Source organism: Lepisma saccharinum, chromosome 24, assembly GCF_977018435.1.
Source record: "Lepisma saccharinum chromosome 24, izLepSacc3.1, whole genome shotgun sequence".
In the NCBI taxonomy this organism is placed as follows: Eukaryota; Metazoa; Arthropoda; class Insecta; order Zygentoma; family Lepismatidae; genus Lepisma; species Lepisma saccharinum.
In genome coordinates, this window is record NC_139252.1 from 56,166,861 (window position 1) to 56,184,636 (window position 17,776).

Below are 17,776 nucleotides of genomic sequence, written 5' to 3' on the forward strand. Positions count from 1 at the left end.
AGAATTTACTTGATTTTAGCAACAAGATTGTGAGGAGAGATGGATTTTGCGATCAAATAATCTCGCATGAACTTACGAATATTTTAAAACAAAACTGGTAGATTGCTGTGGAATAGCTCCAGTAGAAAACTTACATAATAAAATTAAAATATTCTGAACTACTTTCAGTAGTTACAATTTTTCCAGTATCTGTAGAGCCACATACGTAATGGTGAATAAAAGATCAAGATTTCGGTACAAAAACTTGGCATATTTCAGGATCAGAAGTTGTAAATAAAATGGTGAATATAAACCTAAATTTGATTAAAAAACTATACTTATTACACGAACTTAACATTTCACTTCTAATAGCACATTTATATAGATGCAAAATAATCTAATAGTGGTTTTTATCTTAGGACGTTTTGTCCTGGTTTCCCAGAAGTTTTTCAAACTTACCCTAGATACACATGCAACTCACAACCTCACGTGGCAAGTCACTCTACACTTCTCTGCGAGTTTCATGTGCATATAGGGTAAGCTTGAAAAAGTTCATGGAAACCAGGACGAAACGTCATAAAATAAAAACCACTAAAAATAACTACCAGATTATTTTGCATCTACAAAAAGTGATTATGAGAACCTTTAAGAAAAACTCATTTATATAGTTATAATAGTATCAAGTTTATTCCTGTGTAAAGGAGTTCATGTTTGCTTGTCAAATATTTACCACAGGATTAATCAATTTTCAGTGATTTTCAAAACACTCAGGATAATTCAACCTAAATTTCATATTTAAGAATGTGTCTTTTTGCAGTTCATTTCACATAATTTCATGACAAATATGGTTACAAGATGCACCTCACACCTTTCAAAAGCATGAAAAATTAACATTACAATTTTTTATTTCATATTTCCTGTTTTCATCAAAAACTAAATATGCATGCCTCTAAGTATCTTTATCTAAGAGTATCTGCCCAGTCCTGATAATAATAGTAGAAATGTATTTTCCAGCAATGATGATATACATGGTTCCATTAAAGAGAATATGCTTGTTGCAGGTTGATGATGATGGGGAAGGGGAACGGAAGGTAACGTTGATCATGAAGGAACGGCTGCGCGTGCTTGCTGACCAGGTTGTCGCTTTAATCCAATCCACCCGAAGGCAGTCTCTCACCCTGGGAGCCTTGTCCAATGCGTTCCTCCACCAGCATGGCTATGCGCTGAAACCCGAAGCTTACGAATGCAATGATCTGGAAGATCTGATGTCTAGAATTTCGCATGCTGTGAGGGTACGTAGTACTTGTCATAAATTATAGCTAAGAAGGTTTTACCTTGTCCAGTTCCACTAAGTCTTCCCTTTATGAGGGGGATTCGAACCCTTGGTTGCCATATTTACAGCAGAGGGGTCGGGAAGGCAACCAATACATTGTCTTTCAAGAGCTTAAATAGCTCACTGATATTATCAAAGGACTTGTGCAACAGCACAGTAACCATGTTTACACGAGATCTACATTTAGCAATAGACCACTTATTGGCAGGTACTGTGAGGTATGTTGATATTATCCTCATCCTCCACTTTTATAGTGTTGCCTTTCTTTATTTACAGAAGGTATTGGTGTAAACATTGTACATTTTGTGTGTATTATACACTCTAACAAAATAATTACTCCACACAGCAACACATGATGCCATTATTCATTTGTATTACACCTGTTCCTCGAAAGACGTCATTTTGTAAATTATTTGCATCACAACAATTCTCCTGTTATAAGAGACAAACACAAACTCTGTGATCTGCTGTTGAGAAAACACTACTTACATGGTGAAGTATCCTTGAATTCATATATATATGTACCTTAGTCTAAATGTTACTGTACTACAGTTACTATTACTAACAATAGCCCCCTGCAAGCAGTTATCGTAGAGAAAACCTAAAGGGTTCTTAAAACCACACAGCTATCAACTTGTAGATTTACATTTATGTGTACTCCACTCCTGATGGCTATTTGCATTATAGCAGAAGAACCACCCACAAAAAACAAACAATAAAGTATTTTTCCCCCAGGTTTTCTCAGTGGTTAGAGCAATGGCATGGTATGCCAGAGACCCGGGTTCGAATCCTGGTCGAGCCTGCATATTTTGCTGAAAAATTTCTACGTAGTACATCTCCTGTGTGTGCCTAATCTACAATAAAGTATTTGTTTGGTAGAATAGGGTGCTGGAAAGTCAGAGGATCACTGGTTTGACTACTTTCATCAATTCTTCATTCATACTCATTGTTGCAGTCAACAATGCAAAAACATATCAGTGGTTCATCCTTAAAACATATTTATTTCTCTAAGTATGGATTCATATTATACCTTTGGAAGCCTTCTGTAAAATAACCATTGACAAATGTCTTACTTCGTCATATACCACTGTTTTTTTAAATTGTGATAAATATTATGGTTCATAGTGAATTTTTGATTGCAGCTTGTTCCATCACAAAATGGACCTATTGTGACTGTTGTGGATCGAGGGTTTATACGTCAGCTGAGTTTAAAAGTACGGGGTTTGCTGATGGAAAGAGTAGACGGAAAGATGGCGGTCGAAGAGTTCCTGCAGATATTCAACCAGCGTTTTAATTTTCAGTGTAACATGGATATTGTTCGTAAAGATCTCTCAGATATTGTCCAGGTAAGAAATCTTAGTGTCAGGTTTATTTCTACAAACACCCTATGTCTCTGTGGTTACTTTGAATATGTTGCACAAGTAAGTCATATCATTTGTGCCTTGGAGTTACATACTGAAAGTTGTGTAAATGTTGCTGGATTTCAAATGTAGAGTTTGCTGGCTTGGTGGCCGAGCTTCGTCACATATGTATGGTGTATCAAGATTTTGGTAAGGAAAAACTGGGCATATTTCGGGATCAAAAGCTGTGCATAAAATGTCATTTTGATGTTAAAACTATGAATAAAACTCTAAATTTGATTTAAAAACTACACTAAATATTAGCTTTTCCTTCTAAAAGCGCATTTATGTAGTTGTCAAAGTATTAAGTTTATTCCTGCATTTTTGCTTCTCAAATATTTACAGCAAAATTAATCAATTTTCTGTAATTTGCATGACTCAGGATAATTCAGATTTCAAGAAATTTCATGTTCAAGAGTTGTTGTTTTTTTCGCATTTTGTGACAAAACATGGTTGGAAAATCCACCTCGCACCTTAGAGAAACATGAAAAGTAAGCATTACATTGTGTTAAGTATTTCACATTTCGTGTTTCCGTCAAAAACTAAATATGCATGCCTCTATAAATAACAAAAATACAAATAGTGTAACTGAAACAAATAACTTTTGCTTATGGTGTCAAGCCTTGGGGAATGTATTCTCTCCAATCACAATTTTTTTTTATGTAGAAACTATGAACCCCTTCCACGCAAAGAGGTATGTTAGTAAGAAACTTCATATAAAATTGTCACCTAGTGGACAGATTCAAGTGTTCAAGTTTTGACATGGACATGGTTATTTGTATCTCATCAACTTGATCTATTTATTATTATTCAACTTCGTCGTCATAATTAGCCTAAAGTGGCAGAAAGATAAAAAAAAAATGTTCATTATTTGTTGGATAAAAAAAGTTGAAATTCAGCAATATGCAAGGCACTACAAAATTCTACTATTATATTATAATTTATGGATAATCTCGATGCCCTGCTTTTTAAAATAGTTAATATTTAAATATGAAACTTTGTTTTTTTGCACTGTAGTCACCTGGAAACGAAACATTTATTAAGGAGGTCAATGAACCATTCAGGTTCTTCAAGTACCATTTGGAATTTTATATTGGATCGGTTAATTTTATATTTATACTTTATTTTTATCGGTATCTGCCAAAATTTCATGTCGGCCCATCCCTACCTGGTAGTAAATGGCAACGAAAAATCAGGTTAAACCAGGGCTGGCTTGGTATGAAACTGGCATGGTATGCCAGAGACCCAGGTTCGAGTCCTGCTCAAGCCTGTTTGTTTCGCTGAAACCATTGAAATTGTCACACCCGAGAAATAGAATCGAAGTGATGACTGTGAATCCTGGAGGAGCCTGGCAAAAATTTACATTGCTGTACTCAACGGGGGGCCTATTTGTAAGGTGAAGGAACGCAGGGTTTGTGACAAAATGTGTATAAATCAAGTCTCTGCCAGAAATACCAATAAGAAAAAAGTGTACATTACTTGTATGTGGGGCAGTCAAATGAAAACCTTAATTTGTGTTGTTTTTTGTCTAGTAGATTTTCTACATGTAAAGTTGTACAAGTTTGCTGCATTTTAGCACAGTCCCATTGATATATTTTCAAGTCTGAGTTAGTGCCTTCATATCTCAAGAAGAAGAATATTTGGAATGTATGTGCAGTCACTTAACCACCACGAAGGTCTTTCCACCGGACAGGCCATTGTCGAACTCCCTCCTCTATTTGTAAACTTGTGAGCATGCATAGAGATTGAGTTTTCATTTGCCGTAGAATGTCTAAAAGTTTAGGCTTCCAGAGGACAAGAAACCGCTGCTCTTCGCTGGTGCATGTGTATGCAGGAGGCACCATCTTTAATATGACAAAAGCTCACTTGATCAATGTTGCAGCCTTGAGATTGTTTTGTAAATAAGTCTATATCTCATGTAAATTTAAGCTGTGTAGTCAGTCCTGTAATTTTTCTCTGACTGTTAAAGGTTTTTATTAGACTCACCCTCGTATTGTTTATCACAAATTATGTTGGCACAAATCCAAACTTTAATTAACATGATTCTATGCCCACTCCCAGGCTTCCGAGGCAAGCGGAGAAACAATACTGCAGCTCACACCGGTTCAACTGTTCTCCAGAAATGCATATCACCTCCTGAGTGATTTAAATGGAAGGATACCATTGTCGTCTTTTGATTCTGCTTATTTCTCCAAGTATGGCATGCCCTGCCGGCCTGCGCAGTGTGGGTTTCCGAGCTTGGGAGCACTTCTTCAAGCCATTCCAGATGTCGCACTTCTACGAGGCAGGGGTCAGAAAAGGGTCGTGCTGCTGAACCAGGATGCAAAAGGTAAGTCTAGTAATGTTGCTCTGAGCAGCAGCTATCCTAGACTAATTCCAAGTTTTTCGATAATAGGTGGATGTAAGAGAGTTGCTAACTTTTCCCGTGAAACTTACATGGAGTTCTATTAATTTACCGCTTGGAAACTTTGTTGCTTAATCGCTAGATCCGTCAATGAGCATATTCAACAGCACTTTTCTGATACAAGGAAATTCCAACTAATAGACTAGCAAAGCACCTAAAGTTCAAAAAAACATCAAATAGGTTTCAGTTAGACATGCATTGCACATGCTGATTGACACCAAAATCAGTCACGCAATTATGCACCCCACATGATCTGAACATCAACAGCGGTCAGGTGCACCACATTTGGCTTCTGCTGCTACAAACCCAGTGTACACAGGAGATGAACTGGCTACGCTAGCGCTTCTGGTGGCATGCAGGAAAACTACAGGAACCAGAAGCCAGCCCAGCAGTGAAGCAACGAATACCCAAATGAATGGTGGCAGAGTCCGCCAAAATTAATAGAACTTCTACAAGTAAGTTTCGTGGAAAATGTTAGTAACTCTCTTACGTCTATTATTCTCCAAACATGAAGTAGGTAGGTCCTTCAAAAAGGGCAAGATGTTAAGTTACGTAATTATTGAAACTTGCTACGTTACTACAATTTACAGCCTCTTCCAATAGGGATGTAAGGTGCTTCCATTTTCCACTGCCACATCTTGCCTATGCTTACATCCATTAGTTGAAGATAAAGATTACAATCATATTTCAACATGATTACTCATAAGTAGGGCCCGGGACTTTGTCCTATAAAACTGTAAAATATGTATGTAATTATGTCATATAAATTGGAAAATATGTCATGAAAAATTACAAATATGTCAGAAAAATGCGGAAATATTCCCAGTAAGGCCAAAAATATGCACAACAGTACTCTCAAATTTCTCCCATACCCAATTCGCGATTAAAATTACCACCTGAGCGCTAGTGTCGCTTCCAATATGGCCGCTCTAAGTAGGATAGATCTTTGTTTACATTCAGCAGTAGTACAAAAGAGCAGCGTGTTGTCATGACTGGTATGGTAGAAAATGTTTAAATAACGCATTATTTTTAAATATTGCGAATGCGATGTGAATTCCAGGTACTCTAACAAACGTGAAGCTGTACTGAGAAGGAAGCATTTAATTATGATAGGCAAAAATAACACGGAAAATGCAGACGAAACTATGTATACGCACTGGTTGTCCAAAGCAGTGCTGTATCATCTGCACGTCATGTAACTGGGGTTCTCGGAAATTATTTGAAAATAAAGGAATTGAAATTGACCTGTACTTGAAAAGCTGGGACAGGAAAAAGTTGCGAACATATCGTTGCAGTTCTTTCTCGAAAGAGAAAGGCTGGTTTAATAATAATATTCACGATTTCATGACCAGCCTATACTCACTGAAAAAGGACATCGTACTGAATGAAACAGTAACATTAGCATGTCCACTTTTTTTCTGGTTACATTTGATATTAATTCATTCTCAAACTATTTTCATCTTCCCTCTTAATCGACTTGCACCTGTTCCAAATTTCACACATACGTAACACCGGTAATACATGGACGCATTGGTTAAGACGCTTCATGATTTTTCGGAAAAAAAAAAAGCTTTATTTATAAAGTACAATTTAAAACTTTACTTTCATGGAAATATATATTTATCTCTCGATAAATAAAGTAAGCAGAGTCGTGCATTCTTCGTAATTTCCTTGCCGAATTACAGTGTTATATCCCCCATACCAATCTTCTTCAATTACGTTTTCCCTGATTTATTAACAAATTTCATTTTGTTGATTCCACGGGGTGGAAACACATGAAAACTTTTAATTTGTTCTGACCCATAGAACTATTTAGCAAAAGAAAAAAAACCTGAACAGTAGACCTTACTTTCTCGCATATTCACCATGCTTTAAACGACTTCAACACAATGTATCCTACTTAGAGTACTTCCTGAAAATCCCGGCAGATGGCATATCGGTTAATTTTAATCGCGAATAGAGTAGAATAGGGGCTGTAATGTACCAAATGTTATTTTTACTTTTGACTGATTTTTGTGAAAGCGAAAAAGGCAAAGAAATGAGAACGAAACTTCTTTACTTCCCGTGCAACAATGAGAGAAAACATTTTTCCTCGATAGTGTTTGCATTGCTATCAGTTGTCGGCGGGATAAAAAAAAGTGAGGTATTATTGTTCTGTACCAAGAAAAGACTGCACCTTTCTTCCTCTGTAATTTCCATATCCTGTCATTGACAATATGAACTATCCGTTGTGCTAAAGCTACGGAGAAGAAATTATGAAATAACCGATTATGTGCGAAAGAATTACGAAATTATACAGAAATGTCTTTATTACAACAAAATTGAAGAAATATGTTGTAAAAATGCTAAATTGGTGAAATATGTCAAAATATGCTTTGTCAAGTTTGTCTATTTCGGCTAATTTTCATCACATATGTAAAGATCTCACCCCAATATTAGATCCGAAGCCAAATTAAAAATATGTTATAACATAAAGTCCTGGGCCCTACTCATAAGATACTAAACAGATTCAATATATTAAATAGCAAACATTCCATGATGTTGATAATATTAATAAGAACTTTGGTTTCTTCAACGGCTGAAATTCTTGAATATTCTTGATGTTTAAACATACTGCACACACTGAAAAGTGATTTCAGTCTCAGTGCAACCCAGATTTTTTATTTTCCTGGATTTCATTTTTCCACATTTCAAGTTTTTTTCAGCTTAGGTCCCCAAAAAACGTTGAATCGAAGTTCCATTGTATATAAATTTCATCGCTGTATAAGCATGTATGGGCTTGTATAATACATACATACAAGGCAAGTAAAATTAATAGCAATCACATAAAAATTGTTTACCGGCTGCTTCACGAAAAACTCTCTTATTGTTGCCTTATATTTTGTCACTGACATTTCATCTCAATAGCTGTTGAAAACTATATAGTGTTGGACTGTGAAAGATGCACCTAACTTGAGTGACAAATCCATACTAGATATGGAAGTAGATGCATGAAACTCTGCTGTGGATTTCAGATTCGCACTAAGTTGCTTTTTATCACTCACTCTTTGTATCATGATTTGTAATGAATGGCTGTCAAACAAGTCTTTTTTATTTTATTTGGTTTATTTTACTTTTCATTTCTGCCACTTTTGGCTAATCACGAAGGTGAGGATCAGTGATGGCATGATAAAATTGAAGGGGCACTCAAGCTGGGACTCAAACCTGGGACCCTTGGCATCATAGTGAACTGTTATGTTAACCAACCACTATGGATGTCTGCACACATTACTCAAAATAAACCCTTTTGAAGTTCAACAAAGATTGTTTCCATGATACCTGCTTAACCATCTGGATTGCACTTGCACCTGTCTCCCCTATTTTGCTACTGGATTCAGCCAGTTGGTGCTACTGCACTTTGTGCTGTCTAATTCTGATGATGCTACTTGCTGTAAGGCAGTCCTGATGATGACTGAGATGAAGTCGAAAGCTTGGACAGACTTCTAAGTGTCTTACTTCGTGCTGTTATTTGTTTTGGGTGGTTCTTAATAAGAATATGCATTAAGAAGTTTCTTCATTGCACCTGCATGCATGAAATTTCCAGTAAATTTTATGAGGACTTGATCAGCGCAGGCAAAGTTTTTATTTCAGCATGCCTCTCTTACATGTATTACGATGTGAAAGTTTGATTTTGTTGTAACGTAGACTTTGAATTTCAGCATATATCCCACTAGTCGTTAAATCACCTCGGCTGCCTGTTCGAAGTAGAGAAGACAGAGTGCCAAAGGAGCAGATGCAAGGTGTTCAGGAGGAAGATCCCAAACCTTCGAGAAGGCATGAGAACGAAGTGAACGGCATAAAAGGTAGGTACAGTAATTGCTTCAGAAAGTAATCCATTCCTCTCGGGTAGTTTATTTTTTTGTCTGTTCCACCTGTTCATGTTCAGAACTCTAGACCCACAGCTCTAACCTGCAGCAGAAAGAAGATATATATAATTTATATACTCTAGTAAAAATTAGTGTTTCGTGGTACACCCTGTATTGTGTGTAATGGATTGAAAGTGCTTTTATATTATTCAATCACTCAAAAATATTACGAACAACATTAGTAAATAATTACAGAGAAACTTAGTACTCATGGTGTCCACAAAGCTGTTTTTAGTTCTATTTATTTCGGTGGCCAATGCTACCATCCTCCTTGGAACTTGTTGCGTTGTTAGAATAAAAAATAAAATACATTTTCATGTTTTAATTTTTCTTTTCCATAGATGGAGACCAGGAAAATCTTCAATGGACCCACATTGAAAATTCAGCTGAAACATTCCTCAAGAGTTTAATAATGGGTTCCCCCAGGTCTTGCTCCAACGGTACAATGGGATCACCTAAACCAGATTCCCCGCCATTGGTATGTAGCGTTTTTGTATTCCTCTGCACCCTCATTCTTTTTTATAGTTTTTCATTTGTTTTGTACCAGGAATGTGAACTTGTACAAAATTGTTGAGGTAAATAGCCTGTGATGTTCTATCAGCCATTGCAATTTGCCGAACATCAGTGTCTTGTGACAACCGTAGGTGCATTCGACACCCCCTCACTTACTGAAAATAAAATTCAACGTGGGAGTATTCTTTCTGTGGTTCTGTTTCTAGTATTTTTTACACATTTATGTTCCAATTAGCATTGAGTCTTTACCAATACTAGTAAATATCTTTCTGGCATTGTGGTGTTTACAGGGTCTGCAAGATGGCACGCAACGCTTTATTTTATTATTATTATTTTTTGCAGAATATAATTATCCTAGCAGTAATACAAAATGCAGTTCCCATTTATTTTGCACCAGCATTGTGTTACAAACTGGATTTTTGTGATTACATGTATTTTAACATTCTGATGTAATCCTTAAAATGGTAAATTGGTGCTTACAATTTGTATGGGATGGTTAATATGAATCAACATTTTTAACTTTAATTGTTAAAACCACAAGATGGACTTGAAGATGAATGCAGCATCATTTAAACGTGGATCATTCTGCAGATGTGGGAACCCACTGGATTTGCTACTGGAAACAGGGCATTTGTCTTTGTGGCATGCCACAATTTTCAAGAATCTGCGTTGGTTGAAACTGGTATCATCAGCTCAGCCATAGTTCAAATGCAAGGGAGAATTATGCTGAATATATACAAACATTGCACCATTAAAATCATATTTTTGATGTATGCTTCTATGCATGTTGTAAATTTGTTGCTAACAGCATTCAAGTGATAGTGCTCTCAATGATACACAATGATAATTTATGATGTGTTAGTTTTTCTAGCCCAAATATACATTTTTGAGAATGTGCTGAACGAGAATTTACTTGGTAAATGATTGTAGAAATCTCTATAATGCAATAACGCTACTAATGTAAAAAAATCATCTGGTATATAAAAGCCCAAAATTCAATTTTTTTAGTGCAAATATGCTGTCACAATCATTTATTGAATTTGTTGTCAAATTATCTTTTCTGTCTCGCTTTCTATACTCAGTACATCTCTTCCTCCTTTTTAATCCACATGTTATTTATATTTTTTCTGGATTTATGTTACACCCCCTCCCCCCTTTCTTTCCTCTTTTTCTCTCTCGCTGTTTGTGTGAGGTGAGAGAGGGAAAGTATATTGACTTGAAGAATCAGGTGTACGGTTGCCAGACAGAGAAATGATGACAATAAAAGGCCGAGTCTGAAGTGCTGTCTGTTCAGAGTAGAGCTCTTGGAGATCCTCTAACGGAATTGTAAAATGATCACAATTCTTGGGAAGCACTCTTTCTGATCCTGATCCTGGCTTACATGTTGTTTCTTCTTTATAGTGTGATCAGTACAGGAATTACTGAATATACCGAAAGTTGGTGTTAAGTCTTGCATAAACCCTACCAAGTGTGCAAATTTCCTCATATAGGTTTTATTGCTTCAGTCACAACAGAATGTCACATGTTAGGAAAATTTAAGATACAAGCTTGAATCAAATATGTAGATAAATTGTATTTTTTCAGAAGTCCCAACGATTTGAATGAACACTGCATTTTTGTTACTTTCCTTTAAAAAATATTAAAATTACATTTGCATTTTATGTGCAATACAACTACAGTGAAACCTTGATTTTGCATTTTTTAAGGGGAACATACTGTAAAAACTTCAAATCTAGGGAAATCTTATAAAATTTTGCTATGTTGGGACCATCAAGATTGAATGTATACGAGGGTCACTATTTATATTTTGAGCCTTGGCAACACTGATTGAAGTTAGGCGCGATTTGATGTTTGCACGGAATCGTCTGGCATTATTGACCATAACGTACTTCAAATGTTTTGTCAATAGCTTCATTTGTGTTGTTTATGTTGCCTTGGAGATTGCGCGACAACAATAAAATGGAATTAACTCGTGAACATTTTTGTGCGATGATTTTTTACTATTTTAGACGTGGATTATCAAGACAAGAGTGCATTGATCAACTTACTTCCACATTTGGCGATGATGCCCCATCCTTTGCCACTGTGAAACGCTGGTATAACTAATTTAATCGTGACCGCCATTCGCTCACCGACGAGATTCGCGAAGGTCGTCCAAAATCAGTTGTTGTTCAAGAAAACATTGATGCTGTGCAAAACCTAATACTGCAAGATCGTCATGTGACATACTGTGAGATTGAGGCAACCATAGGCATTAGTTCCACCAGCATATATAAAATATTACATGATCATTTAGCTGTGAGAAAGGTATGTTCTCGTTGGATCCCACACAATTTGACAAAAACTCAAAAAGACGCTCGCGTCAATTGGTGCAAACAAATGCTCAATAAATACAATCGTGGTGCTTCAAAAGACGTATATAAGATTGTAACAGGTGACGAATCATGGATATATGCATATGAGCCGGAACGTAAACGGCAGTCGACTGTATGGGTGTTTCAAGATGAACCCAATCCAACAAAAGTTGTTCGCGCTCGAAGCACATCGAAACAAATGTGTTTTTTCGGGAAAACTGGTCATGTGGCAACTGTGCCTTTAGAGGAACGTAGAACGGTCAACTCTGAACGGTACACAACAATTTGTTTGCCAGAGGTCTTCGGTCAAATACGGAAAACAAACAAACGCCGTCGGATCATTCTTCATCAAGACAATGCCAGCTGTCACACATCTCGTCTAACAACAGACTTTATGAACAGTCAAAAAATCGAATTGATGGGTCATCCACCGTACAGTCCTGATTTGGCACCCAATGACTTCTTCTTGTTCCCGAATGTCAAGAATAAATTGCGTGGACAACGATTTTCGTCGGCGGAAGATGCCGTTGATGCGTTCAAAAACCATATTATGGAGGTGTCTCAAGAAGATTGGAAAAACTGCTTTGACAAATGGTTCGAACGAATGCAAGAGTGTATTGACCATAAAGGAGAATACTTCGAAAAACAATAAAGCAGTTTTCAATGCCAAATTCCTGTTTTTTCATTGTTAGGCTCAAAATATAAGTAGTAAGACGGTCGTAATGCAGGAAAATGAAAAATCTGGAAACTTAAAATCAAATATACTGTAATACACTACTTTCATTTCAACTGTTTCCATGAGATTCAAAGCTTTCTGGAAGTGCCTGCAACTGCTGGAAACTGTATGCAACATGTTGGTAAAAATGGACCCTTTCCATTATTATAGTATTATGGTTTTAGACCAATGAAACATCAAAATTCTATTGCAACTGTCAACATTACTAGTGTTCATTTTGTGAACTTTGATTAGTATATAGCAATAACAACATTGTTTTTTGGGTGGTATAACTTTCCTAAGATCTTGATATTTTAATGCAACTAATATACATTTTCATAAGATGCATTGGTAATATGCTTCAATATGTACACTCATGGACACTGCCAGCTTGCAATGAATACATTGACTTTCAATGGAATCGTTACAAGACTGTGGTGTCCGTGACTGTACAGACAACAATTATCATGGATATATTAGTACACACAACTTTTTTTTCTTTGTAATTAATTCACAACTATAGTAATTTTTAAACTGTTGTCTTGTTATTCCTGTTTATTTATCCTACTCTTGTGTCAATTTCGGTGACATTCGCTTTTCATTTCCAAAAAAAATTGCAGGTTTGTAGATCGAAAAGCAGAAAATGTAAAAGTTGTACCACACAAGAAATTTGTGCAAAATAATCATGCAGTCAAGTTTTCAAATTTTGTATTGAATTTTTATTTTATTTTTATTTGCGCTACCAATTTTTATGTAAGTCTTAGCTTTGCATTATGTTACAGAGCTTCATGTTTGCTTACCTGCAGGTCTGCTCTGGCAGTAGCTTTGCATCCCATTCGTTCACCTCCGGAGGCTTACCACCTTTTCCGAACCATCCGCTAGTCTGGGGGAAGATGTGGGACAGCAACATTCCCCAGGCACCTTCCTCGATGGTTTATCAACCGTTTTACCAAGCACCACCCTCTGTTCCAGGCTTCATGGTAGGTACCCTGCACCTTGAATGTATTTTATCCATTTGCGTTGCTCCTAGGTTCTTTTTCATTTCAAGAGTTCTAGCTTGCGGAACATCTTATGTTGCTTTATTCGTATAGGTTTTCTGTGAATTAATAAATATCTTGACATACACACAACCTGATTAAAACGAAGAGTAGAACAGGTGAATCCCTCCCTCTTAAGGGTTGTCAACTAACACACACCCAGCACCCTTTGACATCATGTGATCACTCGCGCAGAAGTCTAAAACTAACCATAAATCGTAAAATAGCACGAGAGAGAATGTTGTTCCCTCCTGCTTGATGCCTGAAATGAAGTGAACATGTTTGAAACATCTAAAATCGAACTGTACATCTCCAATTACAGGCCATTCGGTTTAGCTTGAGCTCTGGCCTTGAGCTGCTCAGAAGCCTGCCGTCAGTGCGACGATGTGAGAGTTCCACTGAGAGCAGAGTTGCAAACTGCCTTAACAATTACCTATATCCATAATCTGACCAGAACTTATTGGTAGGTGTGTTCGATACTTACTGCATTTATACATGCGTATATGTATTTTAAAGCAACAGTTTAAAAAGGTGATAGTTCAAGGAAAAGAATGACAGAGGATTCTTTTTGTCGGTGAAACCCCCATTGATTAAGCCCCTCGGCGAAAGGCATCTCCTTCGCTTCCTCTCGGGAAAGGGGGGGAGTAAGGTGATTGTTGACCTGTGTTTTATTCAACGGAAGCTGAGGTGACAACTGGAATGAATATTGGAGAAAGCAAAGTAATTCATAGTCAGAGTAGAGAAATTATCTTAACGTGCATAAGTTTATGAAGAAAGAAGCTGACAGTGGTCTTGCGTTGAACGTGAAACAAATGCAAAAGTGTGTTTCTGCAGCTACTGAAATAAAAATGATTGCTACAAAGTAACTGAAGGGATTAGTAACACCTAACAAACCATGCAGATGAAAGAAATTTAAAAGTGAGGCGGACGAATTTGACAAGTGTTTTATTCGTAGAACAATTGACGAATTTCACGATCATGAAGGACAGTGTGCTACTTTAGATTCGTAAGTAATTTTTTATGACACAATAGCGTATAGCCTTTGCCAGTTTCATGTCTAGTAGAATTGTAACTTCCGCGTATTGCAACACTGCTCCTATGAGTCACGTGACGTCTTCTGCAGACGACAAAAATTTCCCGCTTTGCACATGCCAGAGCTCAGGCTAAACCGAATGCGATGTAATATAAGAATAAATAGTGGGGCTGTGCCGATGTATCGATATCGGAAAGTATAGGTTGCAATTTATTTACCAACACAGACAGATAATTTTGGTCTTTCACAGGGCCTGCAAAACTGCCGCGTGACACTCATGGGGTCTAATTGTCCTGGAAATTATGCAAATTTTGTTTTCCATTTATTTTATACCAATATTGTGTGAAAACTGGATTTTGCGATTACGTAACTTGTATATTAATATCCTGATGTAATTCTTGAACATTTTAAAGGAAAAAACTTCGTAAAATTGTGTGGAATAGTTAGACTAATACGAGGGTGGTTCAATAATTATTGTCTCGGACATATAAGCAGTATTATTTTTCCACAAAGTCCCCCTTCACAGTAATGCACTTCTTCCACCTATGCTGTAAAGACACTATGCCAGCTTCAAAGAATGTCTGTGGCTGAGCCGTGAGCCATTCTTCCGCAGCGTCCATAACAGCAGCATTTGAGGGGAAAATGCGTCCCCTTGAGGTGCTCCTTCAACTTCGGGAACAAATGAAAGTCACTAGGGGCGAGGTCGGGTGAGTAGGGAGGGTGTTCCAACACATGGAAACCAGCAGCATGGATTGCGGCACCAGTAACATGGCTTCTGTGTGCTGGAGCATTATCGTGGTGAAACAGCACTTTTCGCCGCAACATCCCATGCCGTTTCTCCTTGATTGCTTCGCGTAACTTAGGGATTAGGGCTGCATAATAGTCCCCAGTAACAGTGTGTCCCACCAGGTAGTCAATAAGGAGCACACCCTTCGCATCCCAAAAAATTGTGGCCATAACCTTGCGTGCTGATGCTTGCACCCTGAATTTGCAGGGGGGGGGGGGGGGGAGGTGAATTGCTGTGCCGCCACTCCATACTCTGTCGTTTGGACTCGGGATCATAGTGATGGAGCCATGTCTCATCCACTGTCACAAATCTATCACAGAACTGCTTCAGGTCTGCCCCCATCAGCTCCAAACCAGCCCTTGAACATTGAACTCTGTCTTTCTGTTGTTCACGGGATAACATTTTGGGGACCCATCGCGCTGACACCTTTCTGAATCCGAAGTGTTCATGCACAATGGTTTCCACTGAGCCTACAGAGATGTGCATGATATCTGCTAACTGTTGCACCGTGATTCTTCTGTCAGCCATAATCATGTTATGCACAGCATCAATGTTTTCTGGGGTGGATGCTGTTGTTGAAGGACCAGCACCAAGGGCCTGTTGACAGCTTTCCCTGCCGCAACGGAAATCGCGGCTTCAGTTTTTTACCACCTGGTAGGTAGGAGCCCCATCACCCAACACGCTGACCATGTCCTCATGAATCTCCTTTGAACTTAGCCCCTTTTTCTGGAGGTACTTGATGACAGCTCGTTGTTCGGTTTTCTCCATTTTTCAAACTAAGTGCCACCTCTCACACCTAATACGAGAAAAACAAATTTACTATAGCACCTATGGTTCTGAAATTTTGCATATATGCATCTAAGACATTAGGCTACAATATCCCCATCATTCATTGCAATTCATATACTTTAAGTATGCCGGGGACAATAATTATTGAATCGCCCTCGTATTTATCAATATTTTGAACAACTTGTTATAATTTTCAACCATCTGTATTGCTGGAAATGAATAAGATACCAGTATCAGGATCTGTTCAAAATAGTATCAGCTCACCCTAGTAAATAGTGATTGTTCAGTTAGATATCTAAAACTAGAAATTAGCACTAAAACTAACAAGGAACTGAAAATGTCAAAGTAGTAATAAAAAGGTTTCGGTCATTTTACAAGCTTCCTGTTTTCATCTTCATTGACTGAGTGATCTACATGAGAAGGTAATACGATCCATTTCTCATTGGGAAAATGACAATAAGATGGGAGTGGATCCGTAACATTTCAGTTATGTATTTTAAAATACATGGTTTTGCAATTAATGTTTTAGGTGCTGAGCATGAAACATTTTTTGAAAACCTTGCATTAATAGCATAATTGATAATATTTTAGGGATGGGACAGATTAATCGGTTCTCTATAAGTATTGGCTGATATGAGCTTGTCAGTAAAATAACAATTATTTTACTGAATGTACATAAATATCTTATAATTTAGTGCAAAGTTCTATCATTTTGTTATAAGTGTTATGAATAATCTCCATACCCTACTTTTGAAAAACTAAATGTCTACATATGCAACTTCTTTTGCACTGCAGTCACCTGGAAACATATTTTATATCAGATTTGTATAGATCGACCACAAGGAAAAAACCTTGGACGAAAAGTCCCCGTGCAGCTTTCCCTTCTTCCTTTCAGCTCGGGCCATAAGGAAGCATGGTCAACTCTCCTCCTCCTCCTCCTCCCCTCATGGGAGTACGATGCACAGGAGTCACTAGCAGGTTGTTTTGCTTGTGGTTCCACTATAGAATATCGGTATCAGCAACTTTTATATCGGTACTTTATTTGTATCTGTCAAAATTTCATATCGAACCATCCCTATAATATTTGAAATCTTGATTGTTCTTTGGTGCCTATTGTACAGAATACAGAACATCATAAAAGATTGATTTTTTTTTTAAAAAAAAAAGAAGTAATAGTTTCTCAAGGAGTAGTGTTCGTCGTAATCAATTCAAGTAATTATATTTCATTGCTTGAACCAGTAGTCTACTTATTTATAGATGGCAACACTATTTTTTTTTTGTGTTGCTGTTGCATAATGCATTTTTATGATAAACTATGGTACAACTTTCAACTAACATAATTTGAGGTATATAGTTTTGCTACATTTTGCTTCTTTTTGCTTCTTTTTTCTTCAGTTTGGATTAATGTGAGTGGCCATGGGGGTTCCCTAAAAAGTGTTTTCTCAATTAAATTACCTGTATTGAGATGGAATGTTAAAGGCCTGGAGCTCTATCCAAAATAAATAAACCAATTCTATGATGAATAGT

The 17,776-nt window shown here is 37.2% G+C and overlaps 1 protein-coding gene across 4 annotated transcripts in view; it reads left to right on the forward strand.

Moving 5' to 3' along the window:
• The window catches only part of Marf1 (meiosis regulator and mRNA stability factor 1-like protein), a 127,436-nt gene that overhangs the window by 99,926 nt on the left and 9,734 nt on the right, over positions 1-17,776 (forward strand). For 3 of the 4 annotated variants that reach the window (XM_083110916.1, XM_083110915.1, XM_083110918.1), the window contains 6 exons: positions 1,041-1,271; positions 2,455-2,658; positions 4,774-5,041; positions 8,815-8,958; positions 9,363-9,499; positions 13,410-13,583. In XM_083110916.1, coding sequence (XP_082967042.1) covers positions 1,041-1,271; positions 2,455-2,658; positions 4,774-5,041; positions 8,815-8,958; positions 9,363-9,499; positions 13,410-13,583 — 1,158 coding nt within the window. The remainder of the gene's footprint in view (positions 1-1,040; positions 1,272-2,454; positions 2,659-4,773; positions 5,042-8,814; positions 8,959-9,362; positions 9,500-13,409; positions 13,584-17,776) is intronic. The other variant, XM_083110917.1, reaches the window with a different exon arrangement.